This window comes from Manacus vitellinus, unplaced genomic scaffold, assembly GCF_001715985.3.
Source record: "Manacus vitellinus isolate BGI_N305 unplaced genomic scaffold, ASM171598v3 scaffold_3_pilon, whole genome shotgun sequence".
Taxonomy (NCBI): Eukaryota; Metazoa; Chordata; class Aves; order Passeriformes; family Pipridae; genus Manacus; species Manacus vitellinus.
The window spans coordinates 12,788,908-12,812,161 of record NW_021940535.1 but is presented as its reverse complement, the minus strand read 5'-3'; the positions used below and the strand labels follow the sequence as shown (position 1 = coordinate 12,812,161).

Sequence of the window (23,254 nt, the reverse complement as noted above, 5' to 3'; positions counted from 1 at the left end):
AAACTCTCAACTACAATGTTTTATCCTGCCTGGCAGGTGCATCTGTGTAGCCTTTGGCAGGGTTATGTCCCAGTGAGGAAAGGCAGAAGTACAGTTTGACTGGATCAGTGTCCCTGGAAACATCGAGACTTGGCTGTGTGCTCCTACTGATGGTAGGGGAGCTGATTGAAAGTATCAGAGATGGAAATGACCTACTCTTGGGGAAACACAACTCAGTTATTTTGTGTGTGACTGTGTAGTGAATTCAACCCTTCAAAGAATATAGGATCAGAAAGCCACAGTTCTGCACTCCTGAATTCTAGTGCACAGTCCAAAATGCAGCTGCAGTAGGACTTGCAGCTCAGAAGAGGCTTGCTGTCAGGGTAGAAACAAGACAAGGGTAGTTGACATTCTATTTCATGTAAAACCATATCTGATTGTTTATCTCTCCCCTAATTTCCAGCTTCTGAGAGATGAGGAAGGTAGTGAGCTCTGCTAAAAAATCAGGGCTTTTGTTTGTTTGCTTTTTTTCTTTTTGCGTGTTTGTTGTTTTTTTGTTTGGTTTTGGTTTTTTTTTTCCTCCTCAGTGTTGTATCAGATGATATTGGCTTGTGGGCTTCAAATCTTTGAAGCTGGAATGTAGTTTCTAGGCTTTGTACTGCACCTCTTATACCCCTGCCCTCCTGCAACCTTATAAGCAAATTTTGTTGTCTTTTTGTTGTCAGAGGTAGGAAACAGACCTGGTGTGACACTGTGTTCTGTGTCCAAGCAAAATGTTTCAGAGCCGTGAAGCATGAGGGAAGTGCCTGGCGGGCTGCTGGTGGGAAGTGCTGTGCCCTTGTATGTGGTGCTCTGACCTCCCTTCATCCCCTTTCCTTCACTGAAAAATCCAAGAACTGTGCCTTCAACCCCCACATCTGAACCCAGGGAAATCTAATGTTTACCTTCTTTGGGGAATTTACATGTGCTGTGGGCTGCTCAGAAAATGGACACAGAGAGGATGCCTATGCCTGAAGCTGGATGCTGCATTTAAGTATCTTGCAGAATCTAGGCCTGAAGGAATTGTGCTGTCAGCTCCAAAAATTGGAGTTTTACAGTTTTTATTTAGGTCAAAAGACCCATGAGAAATAGAAAGAGCAAGACATTGAGAGCAGTGTAGGTGTCCTGTCATCTAGATAGTTGTCTCTTGGGGTTTCAGCAATACACGAAATAGCTGTGTTAGTGCTACAAAGAGAGCAACTCCCACTCCAGTACTCTGCATTCAGTCCCAGTGATTGTAAACAATTATTCTTTGTTTTTCCACAGGCCTTATTTTGAACTCAAGGCAAAGTACTATGTCCAACTAGAGGTATGTATGTAATTCAGATCCATCTGAAACTCTTTACTGCTTATGGTAAATACTGAAATTACATCTAAAGTGCTCTGACAACTGTGTTGTGTTTCTGTAAAAAAACAATTCGAAACCTCTTGAGCAATTTGCTAAGCACATTTTAAAGATAAAAGACTTAGAGAGGCTTTGTTTCCTTGTGTGAAATCAGAGTGTTCAAACCCTGCTGCTTGCTGCCAGAACCAAACAAATACAGTTTGGCTGTGTTTATTTCTTGTAGTTTAATGTGTCTGGTGTTTATTTGTTTGTTGTGGGTTTTTGTTTCATTTTTTTCCCCTATTGTTTTGTGCTTCAGACTGTTTAACTGTCCTTGGGGTGCTCTTTTATGTTTACTAGTTGGATCAATTAACAGAAGAAGTAACCTGCTTGTACAACTCAAACATATGCAGATGTGAATTTCTGATTGGGGTTTGGGATAAGTGGGATTTGTGACTTGGCTTGATAGCTTCCAGGGCTTTTTTTTTTTTTTTTTTTTTTAGTATCTTTGCACTTCATTCTGTGTGATACAATAGTGTCTGGTCAGTGCTTGGGCATAGCACGTGCCTTGCAAGGCACAGTGGCCCTGGGGTGGGCATGGCACTTGTTCATGGGATGGTACTCCCTGCTATTACAGCCCTTAGTCTTGGAGCTGCCAGGGCAGGGAGAGCAAAGTAGCCCTACAAATTCAAGTGCAAGAATCACTCTCTTTTTACTTGAGTGACTTTTGCTGCATACGGCCCCCAAAACAAGGAGCCTGGCTCCTCTGAGTTTAAGGGTAGTGGTTGGTGCTGTAGTTGTGTGTGATGTGCACAGGGTTTAAGTGGTGCATGTTGCCTCTCAGTGTTGGCTGTGGGTGCAGGAAGGCTCCTGTGGGGTGCTGGGTCAGTAGGAGCTTAGCTAGAAGAAGATTCCCATTCCTTGCCTGGGATGCAATGCATGTCCCACATCTTTTTTGTGAGCCCTTCCCTGAGCTGCCTGAGATGCAGCAACTCTTTGTAAGCCTTGGAGGCTCTGGCACACACCTTTTTCTTGCCAGGATCCAGGCTTGGATGCCCACTGCTGCTGTCTTGCCTGCCTCTGTAGCTGTGGTCAGCAGCTGTTGCTGCACAGAGCTGAACCCTTGCCTGCTGGGTGCCAGCCCAATAATCCCTTCTGGCTGGAGGCCTCTTTTGAGAAATACCCTTTTTCCCAGGGGCAAAGGCCCGTTGTTAGGGGGCCTGTTGCTTCTCCATGGCAGTAGCTCAGTGCCCTTCTGAAGCAAGGTGGTTGTATAAAATGTAATACAGAAGACAGCACAGACTGCTTTTGATGTACAATATAAAGTGTTGAGACAGCCACAGACACACAAGCAGTGTATTCCCTTGGGAAACAGGGGGTACAACACTTTTGCCCTTGCTCTAGAGCAGTGTTTGTGCCTGGGGACACAGAAACTGCTGTGTTATAGCTGTCAGGGTGTGAGGCTTGCTGCTTTCTGCTCTGAAGGTTTAGTGACCAGAAATGATGGGTTTGGTGCTCAGTGGAGAGTGAGGCTTAGTGCCCTCAAGGGTGATCCCCAGCCTTGCTGTGCCCTGCAGACAGAGGCTGTCAGCAAACCTTAGGGGTGGTTCAAGAATAAGCAATGACATTGTGTTGAGAGGTGCATTCCTATGAGAGATCCTGCACATTAACTGAGTGGGGGCCCTGCTCTGTGCTCAGCCAGGGGCAATTACCACACTGCAGAGGCAGTCCCAGCCCTTGGCTGCTGTGGATTGCCTTGCTGTTGTCTCCTTCACAAGTGTCACTGCCTGTGCTAGGGTGCTTTTGAATTCCAAACTCTCCCATCCCCTAGATGGTATCTAGCCCTGGTTTGTGCCAGCTTGCCTGTGCAGAGCCAAGTCCCCTGGACACATAACAGGGAACTGCGTGCTGTGCGTTGTTCACAGTGAAAGTCTGTCTAATACCTGTCTTCCTTGTTAGCAACTGAAGAAAACAGTGGATGACCTGCAGGCAAAGCTGGCCCTGGCTAAGGGAGAGTATAAGACTGCCTTGAAAAATCTGGAGATGATCTCAGATGAGATTCATGAGAGGAGAAGGTCCACTGCTATGGGGCCCAGAGGATGTGGCGTGGGTGCTGAAGGGAGCAATACCTCTGTGGAAGACCTGTCAGCAAGTAAACCGGAGTCTGACACCATCTCCAGTGAGTACAGAGCACTGCTGTGCTTGGGAATATCCCATGGGCATCATAAGAAATGCTGAGATTAGGATTGCTCTGCGTATTCTGCAGTTTTGAAATTTGCTGGCTGTCGTGGGACTGTGGCTAAGTTGTTATGCTTCTTGTTATTACAGAAGTTGATTACATTCTTTTACAGCCAGTTTTCAAGGGGAAGGGTTATGAGTTGGAGTGCATCAGCTGTTCTCATAGCATCACTGTTGTTTTTTGTACAGTGCTGTATGAAGGGAGCAAAATTAACACACTTCAGAGCATTTTTAAGCCAATGCTGCTGCTGTTGGTGACTTGCCTGAGGTGGTCTCAGGCTGTCGCAGATCATTCAGCCAGGTTGCTGAAGTGGCAGTGCTGTTTGGAAACAGACCTTTTGGATCAAGTGCTTGTCTTCCAGTGCTGGGCCTGTGGCAGAGGAACTAAAGGTACAGCTGCAGCACTACAGAAAGGTGTGGTGCTTGCACAGAAGCGTGTAAGGATAAGCTCCTTCGCACTGCAGGATCTTCTGCCAAGATGTGATTTCAGCAGAGCATGTGTGCTGCGAACAAGGGAAGTGAAGAAGCAGCAATATGCTGATGCAGTGTGCTGAGGGGCTCTGTATAAGATGGGTGGCAGCAGCAAGCTCCAAACAAGCTCCAGGCAAGCTGGGTAACCTCTGCTTTCTGGTGGTACGTGGGGACCTTGTGTTGCGAAGCCTGTTGTATTGAGAGTTTGCATTTATCCTGGCTCTGGGTGAAAGTGGATAGATGGCCATTGCATGTGGCCTACTTTTGCCTCCCTCCTGGATACTTTCTCCAATTCTTGATGCAGAAAGTCTTTTTCTGCTGCCCAGTCCCACAAATTCCAATTTAATTTGTATTTCAGCTCCATTTCTGCAGGGAAAAGTCTAGGTCAGGATTGCAGGAGTTCATAATTGCACAACCCTGGTGCCCAAAGGCAGAAAATGCAGTTTCCCCATAGACACTGGTGCATACTCGCACTGAGGTCTTACAGGTCTGTGGTACAGCCTGTCTGTGCCATGGGAGCTGGGAGGCAGCTCTGCGCTGGTGCTTGACCTCTGCACTGGCAAGACTTCTTGCATGATGTGTTGAAGCTCTCAACTCAGTACTGTGCAGCTGGGACCTTTCCAAGTTTGGCAGCAATTGCCTCTTTGGATACCTGCAAGTCCCCCCTCCTCATGCAGAAGTCCTTCTTTCTGAAAGGCTTAGCTTAACTGAGTTAAGGTTTTCTTGTGCTGAAGGAGTTCAGAGGCCTGGGATATAGGGGCAGAAAGAGCCAGAAAAATTAAAGTTAATTCAGAGCGACCAGTTGCTGGCTCTCCTGGTCACTGCTGAGGCTGTAGGCAAGGACCGGCAGCATGGGCTCATCCCTCTCTTTTAATTGCACAATCTGATATAGGTGGAAGGACTTCAGGTTGTGTCTAGTGCCAACACAACTGGGTTACAACAGGGCAGGACTAGCAGCGTGCCAGACTTAGTAACTAAAATAGCCTGGATGAGTTATGTAATGTGTAGGGAGGTTTCCACCAAGGTCCTTTTATATCTTGATTTCTGTCTGCCGGAGTTGAATAAAACCCCTTGTCATCAGCAAGAGTTTCTTGGCCCTTGCAGATGCTCCTGTGTTTTACAGTAAGTTTAGATGGTGAAAAGTAAGCTACAGTTTGAGCTGTGCTGCTTGTAGACTGGCTGATGTCAGTGCTTCTTGCCAAGTAGAGGACTCTCTAATTGGAAACATCTTTTTTCCCCACCTTTCTTTGCTTTCACCTCCTGCAAAGTTATCTGTATTGCTCACCATATATTGATAAAATACAGCAAGTGAGAAGGCCACTCCGCAGTCTTGTATTTAACATCATTAAAAATAAAGCACAAAACCACAAGAAAAACTGTCTCTGAGCTCAAAGTGCCCTAGAGGGGGCTCAGGAAGGTGAATAATGCTGTTATCCATTTTATGTTTGAAGCCTTTTAGGTCAATTCTGCAGTGTGTAAGTACAGTTCTGCAATCTGCAGATCCAGCAGCAAGAGGCTGAACATCTTGGCAATAACCGTGTTGGTGGCTGCCTCTGTTGGCACTTTTGTGGTGCATGTGAGCCCTGGGCTGCTGGGGCAACAGAAGAACTACTTTGAAACTTCTCCTTTGAGCCGTTTTGTTAATGCTGCTGCTTTGCTTCTGCTGCTCTTCCAAGGCGGTTCTGAGCCTCACTAGCAATGGTGGGAATCAGAAGGAGGCAGAATTGAAGATAACTTCAGATCACTGGAAACGTCTTGCTCTTTGTAGGACATCTTCAGGCCAGTGTGATTCCAGCACACGCTTGTCTTGTGGAGAGTCTGATGCATGTAAAGGACCTTCTGATCCCAGCGGGACTACTTGTGTGCGAAAGTCTTTGGTTCATAGGTCCCCATCCTGCAGTGAGCCATGTCTGAAGTGTGTTGAATTTTAGCAAAATGTACACCCCTATGTTGCACAAAATGGAATCTTCTTTGACAGGTTTCTCCTCTGGTTGCTAATAAAGACCCTGCAGCTTAATCCAGACAGCTCGGAGCTGGTTTGCTTTAATTAGAACTCAGATTTGAGCAAATATGAACAGGGAAAAGAATATATGTGGGTGGGGTTTTTTTTTAATTTGATGTTGCTTGGTGATCCTCATCCAAAAAGAGATCTTGGGAGTTTGTGCTGCATTTTAACTGCAAGTGTGTGAAGATAAGGTGGAAGCAATCTGCCCTGGGAGCTATGTCTTTCCAATTAGTGCCTTAAAGAACCAGGAGTCTGTGCTAGGATCATGATGCTGGGTGAGGCAGACACAGGGGATTAGGCCCTGGCCTAACCTGTGTAGTGAAGACCACGAGAGCACAAGACCAGCTGGGCAGGGGGAGCAGGGCCAGTAAAAATCCAAGAGCTTCTTGGCATGAGGAGCAGTAGAAGGTTGGAAACCTGAGAAACTGCCTGTGCTTGTGAAGGTGCAAGAGAGAGGGTACGATTACTAACTGGAATATTCTCTGAACGTTGCAGTGGCTTCAGAAGTGTTTGAGGATGATAATGGCAGCAGCTTTGTATCCGAAGAAGATTCAGAAACTCAGTCAGTATCCAGCTTCAGCTCTGGTCCTACAAGTCCCTGTGAGGTGCCCACTCAGTTTCCTCCTGCGACACGACCCGGAAGCCTGGATCTGCCCAGCCCTGTATCCCTCTCTGAGTTCGGGATGATCTTTCCTGTCCTCGGCCCCCGAAGCGAATGCAGCGGGGCGTCCTCCCCCGAGTGCGAAGCTGAAAGAGGTATGCATGGCTGGATACGCCCTGGGCCAATGTTTTTCAGTCTTATAAAGGGAGCAGGACAACCTTCTCAACTCCCCTAGGTGTGTGCCAGCTCACTGAGCTCTGACCCACTGGTGTCTTCCTTGGGGAAGGCAGTTCTTGAAGGCCCCTTGTCTCAAAGTTAACAGTGACATCTAAAGCATTTTAATTATTGTTCTCCTGGCTGGAAATGTTCCCCAGTTCTGTCTTAGTGGAGGGGGTGGAGGTTTCTCACGAAATAAGCGTTCAGTGGGATTCTGATGGTACGTTTATTTGAAGGAAAATCTGAATTCATTTATTTATTTTTTTAAAATTATTGTCTCGCTTGCTGAAAATCTTGCTTTCCAGGGGAAAAAAAATAAAAACCTCACAAAAAAATAATGTGCCAAAAGGAACCTCTTGCAGGCTCTGCCAGCCCTAGCTGACTAATTCAGACTAAAGGATTACCATCACTCTTGTGTGCTCCAGCCTAAAGCTGTGTTGATTAATTTGCTGACGCAGTGCAGAAGCAACATTTTGCTCCTGCTCCTGTAATTTTTGCTCGCTTTGGCAAAGGAAACTGCAGAGATGCTTGAAGCTTAACTTGCAGAATGAAATCTGGGTTTAACATCCAGTTTAATCCTTTCTTTGCAGGGGATAGGGCAGAAGGGGCTGAGAACAAGACGAGCGACAGAGTGAACAAGAATAGGAGCAGCACCAGGAGCAGCTCCACTGAAGGGCTGACTTTGGATAACCGAATGAAGCAGCTCTCCCTTCAGTGCATGAAAATCAAAGAGGGAATATGCGCGGGCAGAAAAGCTGCCCAGATTGGCTGAGTCCTTCTTGTGCCCTGTCCTGATTAATGGGAGTCTAAATATTTATACATGAACTTCTAAGTGTTTGAAGAACGTTGTGCCAATAATATATGCCAAATCTTAAGCGTTTACTCTGAGAATTTAAAAATGCACTAAGAAGTTTAATTGATGTGGAGGGCTGAAGTTTTTATTCAGTAAACCCTTTGTAGGCCTGACGAGTTATCAAATGTTTAAGCTGTGCTCATATTTCACAGACTTTGTAAATTGTTTTGTAGCAGCCTGGCTGAAGCAATAACTAGTAACGTTCCCGTGTAAATTCATGCCAGTCGGGGGTCTGAAATTCAAGCCAGACATTTGCAGAAAGCGGTTTGGCTTCGGTTTTGTAGAATGAAATGCTCTTTAGATACAGCTGATCTCTTGAGTACAAGTGGCATATTCTTTAAACATCTGTATTTGTCTGTATTATGCTGAAACTGTAGAAGTATTTTGTATACAGGAAAGCTGTTGCATGTGTGGGGTCTGAAAGCCTTCACTCTTCCCTTGGTGCTCACAGAAAGGATAAAATGAGTCATGCCTATAAAAGCCTATAAAACAGATGGATGACAGAAAGGGGATGGTGATGCTCAAGCAGAGGTAGGCCCTTTCTAGACACCTTCCCGAGTCTGACTTGGACTCTGTGGGTGATTCCAGTGACCAAAAAGAGTTGATTGGCCCCTTGCCCTTCCCCTCCCCTGAGAAGTGAAGTATTATTTTTCAGCACTTTAAGTGTTTGGGGTTTTTTTTCCCTCAAAAATGGGAGTCATAGATGTTTTCCAGACAGCTATGATAAGGGATTCACCCTTGAAATATGCATGAAGAAAAGGAATTGCCAGTGTAGATTGACAGTGTGTTCTTAAGCTTCTCCGTAGGTTGTACTGTGTGGGGGTTTATAACTGTTAAAGGGACTTGGGATTTTAGTATGCCCTAGAGAAAGTGTTCAATAAAACTAGAAAGGGCACGGGGAATGTTTTGACAGCAGCTGTTAGACAGTAGTAGTGTCTGATAATTATGCTAATAAGTGGTAGTAAAAAAATCCTAGGACTCTTCAGTTTTGGTGACTAAGCATTTCTGAAAGCACCATTTTATCTAAAATGTCAGTTTATATTGTTAATTTGATGGGAATTTTAGTATTGCCCAAAGTATTTTCTATTCTATGTTTTTGCAGTCCTGTTGTATTTCATCCCTGCCACAGCTTGTGTATCTATTCTCAAAGTTAATGTAAAATTCTTCACACTACAGTAAACATTTTTGTTTTCCACATTTTGAGTCTGTGCAAGTGAAGTTTATCCAAAGCTCTAGTAACCGAATCTTCTTGTGCAGCAAGTTTAGTCTCCAAATATCCACTTCCAGCTGAAGACTGCAGTCTGGAGTAACTCTGGTATTATCATCATTGAGGTACATGGGCAACTGTTGCCTCCTTCCAGCTTCCTGAATCTCTGCATATGTGATTCACTTTTTATTCTGAACTGTGCCACAAGACCAGAGCTTTAGTCAGGTTTTCCAAAATCCCTCAGTGTGCTGAAGGAGGGAGGTATTCTGTTACACAACACCTCTGTACCTAATGCTGCTGAAATTGGCTGTAAGGCCGTGCAGAATTGAAGGTAAAGAATCCTGTTTTCATAAAAAATAGATTCAATACATTATAACTGTTACGCTGTAGTAGCTTTAAACATTTATATGTTCACATCTTCCGAAGACTTGAAGGCTGAAATCTTCCATTGCCAGCAGTTCCTAGGCCCAAAAAGTGCTTAGGAAAGAAGTCTGTGGTTCCAACTTCTGATGTGACCATTACTTGGGGAAAAGCTGGGGTAGGCAGTATTAAATATGAAATGAAAAGCAGTAAGAAGTGCCACATTGCATTAAATGTTTTTACTTAAACTTTTGTAGCTGACCTATTGTCTGTGCTGTATTCAGTTAGAAAAATTTGCAGAGGTATTTGTGGTTGAATCTTACTTTTGCAGACCTCCCAGTCAATGCCAGTTACATTTTCCTAGGTTGTTTGGATGGTTTTTTGGTGGTGATTTTTTTTTCCTTTTTCTGTTTTTTTTTTTTTTTAACCTCTCTTGCTATTGCATTTCCTCTCATTTTGCCAGTTCTGACTAGAAACCCAAACTCTCTGCACTTAGGCAACAAATTAGTTTTGTGTTCCATCAGGATATAAAAATAGTTGTGTGTGCACTGCCTTGCTATGTTCTGATTGGGTTCAGCTCCAAGAAGGGTAAAACCATTGATGAGGAAGTACAAAAGTGCGTGGAACCCACCCTGCCCTTACTTTTACACCACACTTCCATGAGATTTGTTGAAAGACCATGCTGCAGCCTTCTTCCTTTGGCGACCTCCAGACTTAGCAGGTAAATCACCCTTCAAACACACAAGCAAACAGGGAGAACTGTGTGTCTATAATAAATTAATGGAAAACTCATTTTATTTTAAACTTCATAAAAGCCATAATTGTAAATATGACAGACTTTTAAATGAACAAACATTGCTATGGATTACAAGCAAATGAACAAGCTTTCTCCAGTTACTTTTCTGTTGGAGCTCTTAAAGGATTCTGAAGTGTAACATGATGGTAGCTGCCTCCATGGGTATAAAAATAAGCCTCTGCTGTATCAAAGTATACGTGATCACTTCAGCTGCCCTGATATGAGAATGTATGAAGCAAATGTTAACCTAGGAATTCTGCTTCTCTTTGGTATTGTCAAACAATTTATATGTCCTTTTTGAAACAATGGAAACCTCTACTGTATGTACACAAACTTAATTCTAAATAGCTGGCTGTTCAAACACCATGGAGATTGTGTGGTTAAGTGCATAATTACTGTACAAAGTAGTTACAGGACACTTGCAGTGTCATGGGGCAGATGGGATAGAAGCTGTTGATACCGTTCATCCATGGTACTACCTCTCACTGAGTCTGAGAATAAGGGATTGGGTTAACCAAGGTCTAACCTGTGTCTTCCTGAAAAAAAATAAACTGGGAGAGGTGTCTCAACCTGAGCTATAAACAGCAGCATCATGGGGTCTTGTATGGAGCTTTAAAGTAGGATTTTTAAAGGAATACACAGAAAAGGTTTTGCAATGCATAAGTAAAGAGAACATTAAAACTTCTGAAGAGGCTATATCCAGTTATTCCTCTGCACTGCTGACAGAGAGTTAAAAGTCATTTCTTTGTAGCAGTCTTCCCTTAATGAATCAGAAAATGTGTAAATCCTCTTAAAATCCCTTTCAGCAACTGGCCTCCATTTCATCAGTTACCCCCTCATCTGTGGCTCTAGCCGTAGTTCAAAACTGTACCCTGTGTGACAATCAACTTAGGAGTGCAGGATGCTTGCTGAGGCCTTGTATTTCAGTGTTTAAAAGCTTGAATTGTATGTTTAGAGGCAGAGAAGACTTAAGGATCAAGAGGTGCATGACTGTCTAACTGGAAGTAAAATAACAAATCCAATATACCTCTGTTGGGCAGCTATTTAAATTTTTGCAAGTCTTATTCCTTTCTAGAAGTCTTGCTGCATAACCCACCACCTCATGTTCTCTGTCACGGATCAAAAAATGCTAAACAGTATAGGGGAAACAAAAGCTTAACTTAGACTGTGGCCTGAGGTTGTCTTAAAATCTTCACTTTCCAATAAGTTTTCCAGATTTATTTGTGGAAAAAATATTAAAGTATATATTTGACAGAAAATATTAAAGCAAATCATAAACGCTAACATTTTTTCCTAAGACAAAATGGCAAGAAAACTTTGTTGCAAAATCAATTTGCCACAACCAGAATCTGTAGACTAGAATTTATAAGAATATTCCTCTTAAATAGTCCACCTGAGTGTTCTGTCCTATATTTAAAGGAAATGCACAGTGATGGCATTCTAGTAGCCTATGCAGGTGCAATATTTGATCAGGATTTGTTTTATATTAATAAGATTGACACTTGTCTCCATTTATGTATGGGATTTAAGATAAGCCAAATCCCCTGACTGTTCTGTATATGTAAGAAATATCAGCACATCCTATTTGGGACAGGATACTTTGTCCTTAATGCCAGACAGTGAGTACATTTCTTGCTTTTAGTTCAGTTTAGTTTTAGTTCAGCACAGTATGGAAAGCTGAGCCTTATGCTCGTTTCATACAGCATAAGCTTGGCAGTAGCTTGTGCTCAGGGGGAAAAGAAAGAAAAACTCCTTTCTGCTGAGTAGAAACCAACTACTGAAGAACAACAACAGATTTTACTGTAGGCAAGTCTACCACCTTGATCTCAAACAGCAGAGAATTTGCAAGAACTTGGTACTGAAAGCTGGCAGTTCTGGCATCTGCATTTTGTACTGCCAAAAAGATACTCAGTTGGGACTTCCTAACTACCTCTAACGTCACAGGTGATAAGATACATGCAGGACTCCACTGCGATTCTGGTTTAGCGTGAGCTAAAAACTTCACAGAAATCTGTAGGGAAAATGTGAGCTGAATGAAATTTTCATTTTGTAGGGATGAAGTTGTCCTTGACCTATACTCCAGAAGCCAGGGGGGTAACTACAATGAACCTAATCTGTTTCTTTGCTCAGCTTGTGCCCATGCAGAAACTTCCCTGCAAAAGAAGGTAAGTCACACTGTGACAAACCTGTCCCAAATTTCCTATCCCAGATAGCCTTTGAGAGAACTGCAGTCAGCAGGACATATTTTCAAAGGCATGAGCTATCAGTGCCCTTTCAGCACTAGACACTTGTTAAGCAGCTGTCTGATGAAGGAAACAAAACAAAAGAATCTTGTACTTTCTGGAGAGGACTAATAGCAGACCTCTGTGGGAGTAATTTCAGCCCACAGATATTTCTGGTGCTCCTGTAGAATTGTGTGCTCAGTTTCCCAATGGCCAAGTGACACCTGTGCTCTAAAGCAAGATTTAAATGCTACCTGTTTTGATTGGAAAACTGGCAAACTAATGTGAATGGCAGCAAAATTCCCGTGGCTGTTTTAAAAACATCCTCTCTCCCAGCTGTCAAATATTATACATTTTGTAAAAAAGACAAAATTTAATGCATTTCAGGATCTGAGGCAGTTGGTATTAAATTGAAAATTTGGTTATCTTGAATCCTCTTTAGATACAATGTATACAGATCTAGAGGAGGAGCACATATAGGAGGCTTCTGGAAAAATCTCATTCTGCATTAATCCCACTTCCACTATTTTCTTAAAAACTCTAACCCTGCTTCTGTTGATGACAGTGGCCAAGTGCTCAATTCATCCACTGGTTTCAACTTACAAGGAAAAAAGTACCTTATCAAAGATGTCTGGTATAAATCAGCAAGTGCATTCCCTGCAGCTGTGGTTTATTAGCAGGAGAGGCTTAACTAATCCTTCCCTATAGGCTGAATACTTATAAAAGTGATGAAAATAAAACATTTCTTTGCTGAGTTTCTGATGGTGGGCAGTTTCCCATCTCCCCACCAGCAACTGAGACTGTGGGGATCTTCAGATGACAATCTTTCACACCTGCTCAAGGAAGTCTATGCTGCATTCTCCGCATGCTGCTGCTGGATAACCCCCTGTCCTTACTGCTGATCAGGATCAAGCTCGGTCTGGCAGCTAGTAGGAAGAAAACCACAGAGAACCTTGTGCTGTTTTATGTACTAAAGTGACACCAATATGAACTAACAGTTCTCAAAGTACATGTAACATGAGCGAAGCTCTTAGAAATAGTTCCTTTACTCCTATATACATATTCCAGATAAGTTGGCGCATGGACTACTACATGCTCAGCAGCAGTAAATTTACATTTAGAGGTGATAACCAGTTCAATGCTTAAAACATTCAAGATAGCAGCACAAATATGTAGTAAAAGCTATTTGGTCCTGAGACTGAATAAGCAGAAATACACAAGAATATTTTTTCTTACATGTTTACTTTTAAGAATAAAATCTTTAACCCATATACCCTGTATTTTGGGAGAAGGGAATTTCAATGTTAGTTTTTCTCCTAACTCACTGGACTTTGATTCAAAGTGTGGGAAAATTGCAATAAATTGAGTTCTGCTGGTTCATTTGAATATATGCATTTTAGCCTATTCCCAAGCCTGTTGAACAGTGCTCCCTCCAGTACCATAGCAGCAAACCCCACAGCTAACTGCCTACCACAAGTAAGTGGCAATCAGTGATTCCATGCTTTTGGCTATAACTTAGAATGTAATTTTCTTTTGTGCATATGCGTAGGAAGGGTTATTCACCTGTTCTCAGCCTGTAGGACAGGTCAAAACCACCTCCTTAAACAGTACTGCACAGATATGTCTCCTCACTGCAGCTGGGACACCTTAAGAGGAGTAGTACTGTTAAAATCTAAGAAAAAAGGACCCTCTTGTTGAGGCAGGAATGTGGTGGGGATAATGTTGTAAACTCCAGCAAGTATGTTCTCCACTTCCAAGTAGCAAAATCCACACCTATGATAAAGAAAACTACCTGTTAGAAATAAGATCTGAAGTATTTCAAACCTCTGTACAGATTTCATTGAGTATTATTACCTGTAGTCACCACTGCTCTTTTTGTGAAAGCCATAGGAACCAGGATCTCCTACTGTTGAGACGGTGACGAGTTCAAAGCCAACGCTGTATTGCCTGCAAGTGACATGACAGACATCATGTATCTGGGTCATCAGGATTACCACAAAGAGGGCTATTTATTAAAACCTTCACAGTATAACAGACATCTAAAAGTGTTGTCACATTTGTGACAGAAACGTCAAGTCAAACTTACCACGATATGAATAGTGAATTTGGAGGGAGACAGAACACAACTCAGGTCTGGAACTAGACTACAGGGAAAATGCCTGCTAGAAGCCTGCCTCTGCATTTAAGCAGACTTCAAGTAGTTAAACTTGTGGAGACACACTCCTGTGCCACGTGGCACAGATCGTAGGGTGTGATCTGATCGCTGTGGGAGGACTGGGTGTCAGTGATCTCAGCAGAATTTCTCATGTTGCAATATAACTTGTGACACTTTGTCTACTACCTGTTAACACATGTGACAGGCATCACTGCCCCTGCCGTTCAAACTACCCAAATATGATCTGCAAGTACAGAAAAAAAACGCATACAAAAAACTGCTCAATTCATGGAACAGCACAGCCACACCTCTGCACTCATCTTCATTTCATGAGAGGAGGAGTTTCCTCAAAGAGGGGAGGATGGATAGAAAAGTGCTGCCATTTTGTGGGCCCCACTGTACAGCTTTGCAAAAGATAAACATTTAACTGCAGATCAGGAGATGTTGCTATTCAGAAGCTCTGAATACTGGTATTTTGAGGTAATCATTAATTTTGCCAAAGGAATTTGACCTGCATAGGTCTACTTCATAGGACATTGAGATTCAATACTTCTCCTGGCCTGCTAGTGGTAGAATAAATGCACTTTCAGAGATGTTTGAGATCTTGTAAGGGTTTAGTATCCTGCATAGTAGCTGTACTAAAAAAGAAAAGGAATTATGATCATAATTAGTTTTAAGAGGGAGAAAGAGCCCTTTATACCTTCTTCCCTTCTGTGCAAGCCCTAGCTCTGCTCAGACCCCAAAACTATAGAGAAAGGAAGGCTCCTGCTTGCCTTGTAGGTCAAGGATTTCTTTCAGTAGTAAACATGTAGGTTTAAAACACTATTGATGGTGAAGATAGAAACGTAAATAGTATTAAATTCAAGCCAGCTCTGATACCTTGTTTTCTGGATTTTCTGTGAGCTCCTCACCCTCCCCCCAAGAGGACACTGACCAAGCTTTATCTTTAGCTGTAATGCTCTGTGTTGATGCATGCTTATGCTCTACAAACCTCGGTCCCCGTAGTTCAATTAGCAATGGTCCATTCTTGTCTAGCTGGATTTGATAAATGGGGTTATTTTTGTAGGTGTCTCTGAAGTTTCCACATCCTCCGGCACTGTGACCTTTCCACTGTCCATTAACCTGAAAGAAGTCAAAAGTACAGAAAATACATCCTGAGGATTTGTATTGCTTCTATGTAAACACACAAACAAGAGCAGAGACTCCTCTCACTTTAGAGGTCACTGACTTTAGTAAGCTCTCCTCATTTTTAAAGAGAAGTGAAAGACCATGTTAAGTATTCAGAGTTTCACTGCCGTCCTTCCACCCCCCTTGATCAAAGCCTTACATCCCTTGGAAGAGTACTGTACTTTTTCAGCTTATATTACATAAGTAACAAGTGACTGTTTCTGACTATGACAGATCTATATTCCCATCTATCCCTTCTAGCCTTCTAGACTATGCAGGTTATTTTTTTTTTGCTCAGACACTTCTCTGTTGGGCTAAATGAGAAGCAGCAGTGATACAGGAAGTACAACAGTAATGGTAGTGTAACCTTTGCTTTCAAAAATTGCTGCCTCCAGCCCTGTCCATCACCTCTCTGCTCTCTGAGAACCAGCACTGCAGTGACAAGATAACCATAAGGATAGATTCCGCAAGGACAAAGACACACGAGGAAAATTGCTGCTCAGACTTTGAGAAACAGGCCATCTGTTTCCAAGTTCCTCCTGCTAGTCTTTAAACTGAAAGGTTAGACTTGTAAGACATGCCAGGCATTCACACAAATTTATAGCTGAGATCCATTTCTCCTGTTACTTCCCTCCCCTTTCTGTCAAACCAACAAGGGGCAACGTTTCTCCTTGTGATTTAATTTCTTTATTCAGTGTCTAAAACCCTCAAACACAGCAAGTTTGGAAGCAAGGGGGATTTCTCCCCCTACCATGCTGCTACCCAGGAACCTAAAACTCTGTGTGCTGTTAACCTTTCCAGCCCTTTTCTACCTCTGCTACACTTAATTCCAGGAATCACACTAGGGCTTGGGAGCTCCAGAGGTGACCACTCGACTCGAGCATAGGACATCTAACAGAACTTTCTTTTATGGGTAAACTTGGAACTAGTTCTCTACTTGCTTTTAAATGTGATGACTGCTAAGCAAACATAAAAGATGCATTAAAAACAGACAACTAACTTTTTGTATTTAATCTTAAAGACAGAGTTGGCCTTGGGTAGCTAGAACATGTCTCTTTTTTTTTTTTTGAATACTAGACAGACATCTTCAAATAATTAACAGGAGGTTTCCACATACTTAATTTTCTTTTGAAACATATTACAACATAAAACAGATGTTTTTCCTCAAACAGACTGGTATCTTTAATGCATTTTTGATCTCTTAAAGCACTCCCTCAAAGTAAGCCCAGTTTTTATGAGCTATACAGGAAAATGGTTGCTTGGAAGAACTAAGCAAATCATCTCACTGTTCCCAGGAACCTTTCTAGTAACTCACCATTCTCCAGAACAGGCTAGCTTCAAGGGGCTTTTCCAGAAATAACATCTGGTATGGAACACTGTCTGAACTCGAGAGCCTCGCTGCAAGCCAGCGTGTGCCCCTGACCACACAAAGTAATGCAATCCTTGGCTTCAGGCACAAGTGTCCTAGAAAATGGACTTCTACTGTGGCTCAAGCTCCCTTGTTTCTCTCTTCCTGAAGAAGTTACTATTTGAACAGAAAACTTCTGATTATAGTAGATTCCCCAGGGTGTGCATGGTAGGTACAGAGCTAAAGTTGAGAGCTGCTGGCTTATTCTTTCTTGGGGGTAAAATTGCTAATATATGAAAATACATGCAAGTTACTTTATCCTGTGAGCTCTTGGCTATATTTATACTTCAGCTGAAGGTGTAACTGCAGCTCACATTGACAGCTGAAATATGAACAGCAGCTGGCCCCAAAACTGCCTGGGCTTCTGACTTAATTTCAGTCAAGTTTTTCACTCTTGCCCCTGTTGGTGTATTTTGGGGAGCATTTCAACGTGAAATGTACCATGGGTATATTGCTTTCATCCTGTTTGGCAATGGGAGTGCTTATCCCAATGGTGACAGACCTTTGAGATGTCTTTGCAAAATTTAGGAACTGTATGTATTGTGATATTGCCATCTTAAGTATGTTTGTCACAGTCTTGCTATTGTGGCTTTGGTTTGACGTTGCTGATTTTGTCCCATCATGCCAAGAGTTTTCCCAAGAAAATCATGCAGTTCTCCCAAGGGGAGACAATAAATGCTTTTGTGGGGTTTTTACTCTGTAGCATTACTAGCACAGTCTGACCTCTGCAGAGAGATGACTTACTAGGGTACAGGTTCTAAAGGCCAGTCTATTCTACAAAGGCTTTGCAGAATGTCTGCAGTGGCACAGCTCCAACCACACACTCTGCAGTGAAGGTGGAGAAGTAGTATAAAAATACATTTAAAAACCTTGTACGCCTCAAATATGGAAAAGCCAAACCAGAATTATTTTCCAGTGACCCATAAAATAAAATGTTTCTTTACCCGCTTGGAAATGGTGTAAGGTGTAGGAATCTTGGAAAAGGTGAACTTGCACAAGGAGTACACCTGTGTTGTAGAAGAAGCAGCAGGTCACACATTCACCTTGCACTTTTCATATGAAATCATAACAAATTTAAAAAAAAAGAATTGCTTACACAGTATTTTTAGATACTTATTCGCTACATGCCCGTATTACCCATCAGACGATCCTGTGTCAAACTTAAAATCCTGAATAGTGCTGGGACTAACAAGGCTTAGTTCTACTTAATTTTTATTTAAACAAAAGGCAAAATGGAAACATTATTTTTAAGTGACAAAAAGAGATATCTAGCATTGAACATCACCTGACTGAGTAGTTAGAGAAAAACCCAAATACTAAGTCCAAAGACTTTGAGGAGTCAAAAAAATTTTAAATCTTAACTGGGATCTAAAATGGGCATATTTTGGATACACAGAGAGCCAATGATCTCCCTGTACACAGATTTTTTTTATTCTAGGAAATAAGAGTATTTTTCAGCTGATTTCATTACTGAAATTTCATTGCTAAATGCATGTACGCTGTTTTAACTACAAACAGAGAACCTTACCAAATACTTCATCCAGAGGTTCTGCTCCATCATTCATAGCCTCCCTCCCCAAAATAGCAATATGAACCCAGAAGTACACTCTTTAATCAAATTTAAAAATAAAGGATGTTTTTTTAGTTGCTTACATTCATTATAAAACCCACAGCACATACCCTGATGGTGTAATGGATAGTGTTTTGTTTCTCATACTGGGACACCACTAAGGTAAATGTATGGGGCCCTGGAGAGGTCAACTTTATCTTAGTCAGATAATGAGGACTGTTGATCCGAATACCATCGATATACGGAGGAGGATCAGCTGAAAAAGAAAAGGATGAACACTCTTCTGGATCAAAAAATCCCCCACCTTGGTAAACTTCTACAAAGATTAGACTGTGAACAGACCTGAGTGCTTTGAAAACAACAGAGCCTCAAGACTTATAAAAGGACATATAATCATAAGAGCAACTGCTTTTTTCAGGAGAGGTACATCACACATGACAGAACACATGTTCTGCACTTGAAAACTACAGCTTAAATCCCAAGACCTGCAAGAACTGTTTATCTATGCCTCACCAACATCACATATAAGACCTACATGTGATCATGTTGAAATTTCACGAGAAAGACAAGGAATGTTTGAGCACTCTTTAAAAAAATCTCTGAGGTGTCTGTTCCTTCTCTGTTGGCCATACAGTTCCAGAATGCATGCTGCCTAAATCTTTGGCCACTGGGTAAACAAGACTTAAAACATGTTCTTTTGACTATATCACACACACTTTTTCTCTCTCTCCCCAAATCCTTGTGATCATTACACAGATGTAGTTGCACCCCAGTACCAAACCACATGTGGTACTTAGAAACATCCTAAATGTTTGCTTTTACAATTAGACAATGTAATTTGTTATTTGGCCTCTAATTGGTTCTTTCCAGACTTCTTTTAATTTCAGTGAAGCAGGACCAAATCTAGCCAATTACTTCAACAGGCTCAGGATCAGGTCCTTTTATTTTCTTCCACAAAGCAACATGGGAGAGGGGAAAGGATTAATATAAAACAATAAGAAGCTTAGGAATGAGAAATCTCAGCCTTACTGCCAAAGGATTAACCTGCTTTGTTCTGATCTTATTTTAACAGATGGTTAAAAATAATACTGCAGCTTGACCAATCTATTTCCATGGAAAAAGGTTTTAAACAAATTTGAGTTCGTGAGATTAAAAGTTTTTAAAAGAGTTTGGAAAGCAAGACAAAACATATGAATCATTCAGTTCTTGCTAGTGATCCTGCTAAGAAGACTGTCTCTTTCAAGCACAGCAGAATTCCCTCCACTACACAATGTGTTTGGTTTGCCCACTTAAGAATGTTTTCAGTGAGACACACGTAAAATAAGCACTACTGCAATTACTAGCAAAACCAGAAGCAAGTCTTGGGCTGTAAGGAGAAGCAGATGCTTTAACAAAATCAGCTCTTGCAAAAACAGGTGATGATTTGGTCAGGTCTCAACAGATGCTTTCAGCAGAAAGACAGCTTGGATTCTAGGGAAATTGGTCAGCAGAGTTCACTTAACAAGACCAGATGTGAACAATGCAATGCTTACCAGCGTGTCTCAGCCTGTGTTTCAGATCTGCTATCTGTCTTGAACTAAAGCATACGTGGCTTTTTCCCAGCTACAGCAAAGCTCCAAAAGCCAAACCCTTTCTTCTCAAGGTCAGTAGAATCTGACCTATAATGACCAAGACCGGTATTTTGATAAAATTTGAACATATAAGTGTTTTTCTTAAATATTCCTGGAAATATGTTGAAGTGTTCACCAGAATCTCATAAGCTTGCTTAGGTACTTTATTAAGCCAAATTCATAGAACAATTAACCTTGATTATATTCATTTAGTGGAAGCTGCAGACCTTTAAGTAATTTCACAAATGTAGGAAATAATTATGCTATCAGAGAAACAGAAGAGCAGCATCTGTTCCCTCTAAGCATTAAGTACTGCCACTGCAAAATAAACAGAAGAATAAAGAAAATGCTGCAGCAAAATAAGTGTCAGCAGGATTATGTAGATCTTAGTGTGCTTCCAACATGTAGCTTATTCCTTCAGTGTAGACTGTTGAAGGTGATCAGAGCTAAACAACTATTTCATAAGATTGACCTCTTAGTGAGGCATCTAGTCTTAAATCAAAAAATGCCTTTCCTCTCCACAAAATTCTTTGTAATTCCTCATTTATTTATAATATAATTTTCTTGACAATTAAGGTACACTAACCTGGATAGTAAACTTTTTTGCCATCAGTCTTGTACACAACCATTGTAATGAACTCCCGATTGTGTGCAAAGTCATCCTATAAAAAAACCAACCAGACACAAATCAAGCAGAGTTGTACACTTCTATGAAACAAAATTAATGCTTCCTCAGAGACAAGTACACATTCTACCATCCTTTTTGATCACTGCATGATATGACCTGATATTTATATTTACTGAGATGCCCAATGCAATTCTTTTTAAAATGCCTGAAATAAATAAACTGCCACTAATTTAACCTATTCAGTCCCCAGGATTGAAAGTTACTTCAGAACCTCTATGGTGGAATAGAACCACTTAGCTCAGATGTTACTCTGGGTCTGTTTCAATTTTAGATATGTGTACCTGCTGAATTTAAAATTTATACATACACACACAGGCATACACACCTGAACATGAAACATGAGTAGTAATATACCAGTAACAGAAAGCTTTACAGAAAGGTTTACGGAATAAGCACCCAGCACCTTGTCAGTGATGTGCCTGCTGAGCAGGACCCAGACGGCAGCACCACCCTGTGGACACTGAACTTCCAGCTTGTACTGAGGATTGTTGGCCAGGCTGTAGGCATCCTTCACCGGGCCCTGCTTTGCATCCCAGGTACTGAAAGTGATACAGACATGGTGTTAGATGAGTAAGAAACTAAATCCTACTTTGAAACTAACTCCAAATCCTACCTATACAGAGAGCTAGCTATTACCAGTAAGAAGACAGAACACAGTCTCATCAGAAGCATTATCTTAGAACATTGTTTTATAAATGAGTTCACTACAACACATGTATGATAATAAAAAATGCTAAATACAAACAGACTGGCTGGTGACTGCAACCACACAAAGCCCAGAAAAAAATGAACCAATCAGGGAGCCTGAGCTACACATATTCTAGTCATGACTGCATACACCAATATTAAATGAAAAACACCTACGCTACTGTAACTGCAGAAATCCATCTATAAGCTATGGTTAGTTCCAAAAACTTGCCAAATTTTTTCATCCAGTTTTTTTATTGAGGCAATTTTTATTTTAAAATTTGATCTGTTTCATGTCTGGAAGGTTGCCATGCGGGAATTGTTAAAGATCTTTGAGGTATCCTACTGCAGAATCTGCCTGGTGCCTCATGAACTATCGAGACAAGGAAAATACAATCTGAAAAAACAGCAAGTGCTGATGGCTGAATGCAAAGTGCAGCATACTGGAAACAGAAACATATACAGCTATTCCTAAGTCTCACTGACCCTCCCACATTTTTAAAACTGAACAGTATTTGTGGAAGGCTGCATTAACTAAGCTTCAAATTATCACCATCATTACTCCACTTTTTATGACAACTGCCGCTGTGCTAAGGCATTTCCCTACACAGAGGTACGAGAATCACTAATAACATAAGGACAGACAGACCAATAGGTGAGCTTTGACATTAGCATACACGTTACCTCATCTTACTATACCACCACAGTGTATTTTAGAAATAATTGGAACACAAACAGCCTTTGCAGATAAGCTCAGCAGTCACACTCTGGATGAAGGAGCTTGTGCAGAGCTAACACAAGCAGAAGCAGTTGTGGAAGTAGTGGCAAAGTGCAGTATAGTGGAGTGGAAAAGTAAAGAAACACTTGCTTTCCAAAACCAAGACACACTTAAACTGGGAGACAAAAAACCTGAATGTGATGGATATTTGGTAAGAGATGGGTCTCACATTCAGAAAAAAAAATCAGCGGCAAGGAAGATTACTTATGATAGTTACAACTGGTGAAAAACAGAATTGGTTAAACTACTCTGACTTCAGTGAACACCTGTGAAGACAACACATGCTGCACAGCAGACTTGCAACTGGTCAGAAAAATTAATTCCAAATAAAATTGAGGTCACTCAAGCACTGTCTGGTCACTGCTTAGAGACAGACTGCACAAAAATCTTGATTTCTATTCCAATAGATGTGGTACTGAGGTCAAAATCTGGTTATGCAGTCTTAGGTCCACAGCAACATCACAAAGGTCACTGGAGCTTCAACTCTGTTACAGAAGTAGTCAAGAAGAAAGCCTGGGTTGAGAATTTAAAAGTGTGAAATCAGGCTCAAAAGAACATGGTTGGAGTTCAACCTCCTAGCTGTAACTAGGAAGAATGGAAGGAAACATCTATTCAGAACACTTACTGAGATTTTGACACAAAAATTTTATCTTTTGGACCAACCTGTGAATACATGTAGATTCTTTGAAAAGACTTGGGTTCCAACTCAAATAAATAACATCATAGTACTGGCACAGGTCCTCCCAGGAAATCCAGAAAATGCCTAAAAAGGAAATGCTGTTATTGTTTTCTTAGCAGATATCTTGATTTTACTTGTTTTTCAAAAGTCTCTTTCTGGGCAAATGATACAGCTTATATTAGCCAACATTTCTGCAAATCT

The 23,254-nt window shown here is 41.6% G+C and overlaps 2 protein-coding genes across 5 annotated transcripts in view; one reads left to right on the top strand and one right to left on the bottom strand.

Annotated features, from left to right (window-relative positions):
* Positions 1-8,698, top strand: part of SH3BP5 (SH3 domain binding protein 5) — a 50,425-nt gene extending 41,727 nt beyond the window's left edge. Inside the window, exons 5-8 of the mRNA XM_029961840.1 lie at positions 1,285-1,327; positions 3,302-3,521; positions 6,552-6,812; positions 7,464-8,698. Of these exons, the coding sequence (XP_029817700.1) occupies positions 1,285-1,327; positions 3,302-3,521; positions 6,552-6,812; positions 7,464-7,645 (706 nt within the window). The 3' untranslated portion in view covers positions 7,646-8,698. The remainder of the gene's footprint in view (positions 1-1,284; positions 1,328-3,301; positions 3,522-6,551; positions 6,813-7,463) is intronic.
* Positions 8,699-11,150: 2,452 nt separating this feature from the next.
* The window catches only part of CAPN7 (calpain 7), a 29,180-nt gene continuing 17,076 nt past the window's right edge, over positions 11,151-23,254 (bottom strand). For 3 of the 4 annotated variants that reach the window (XM_018075354.1, XM_018075353.1, XM_025895413.2), the window contains 8 exons: positions 23,038-23,137; positions 21,313-21,448; positions 20,808-20,883; positions 18,722-18,867; positions 17,986-18,048; positions 15,458-15,588; positions 14,166-14,258; positions 13,537-14,084 (listed from right to left, as the gene is read on the bottom strand). In XM_018075354.1, the coding sequence (XP_017930843.1) occupies positions 13,940-14,084; positions 14,166-14,258; positions 15,458-15,588; positions 17,986-18,048; positions 18,722-18,867; positions 20,808-20,883; positions 21,313-21,448; positions 23,038-23,137 (890 nt within the window). In that variant the 3' untranslated portion in view covers positions 13,537-13,939. Of the gene's footprint in view, positions 13,238-13,536; positions 14,085-14,165; positions 14,259-15,457; positions 15,589-17,985; positions 18,049-18,721; positions 18,868-20,807; positions 20,884-21,312; positions 21,449-23,037; positions 23,138-23,254 lie in introns of those variants that run through there. The other variant, XR_001920989.2, reaches the window with a different exon arrangement.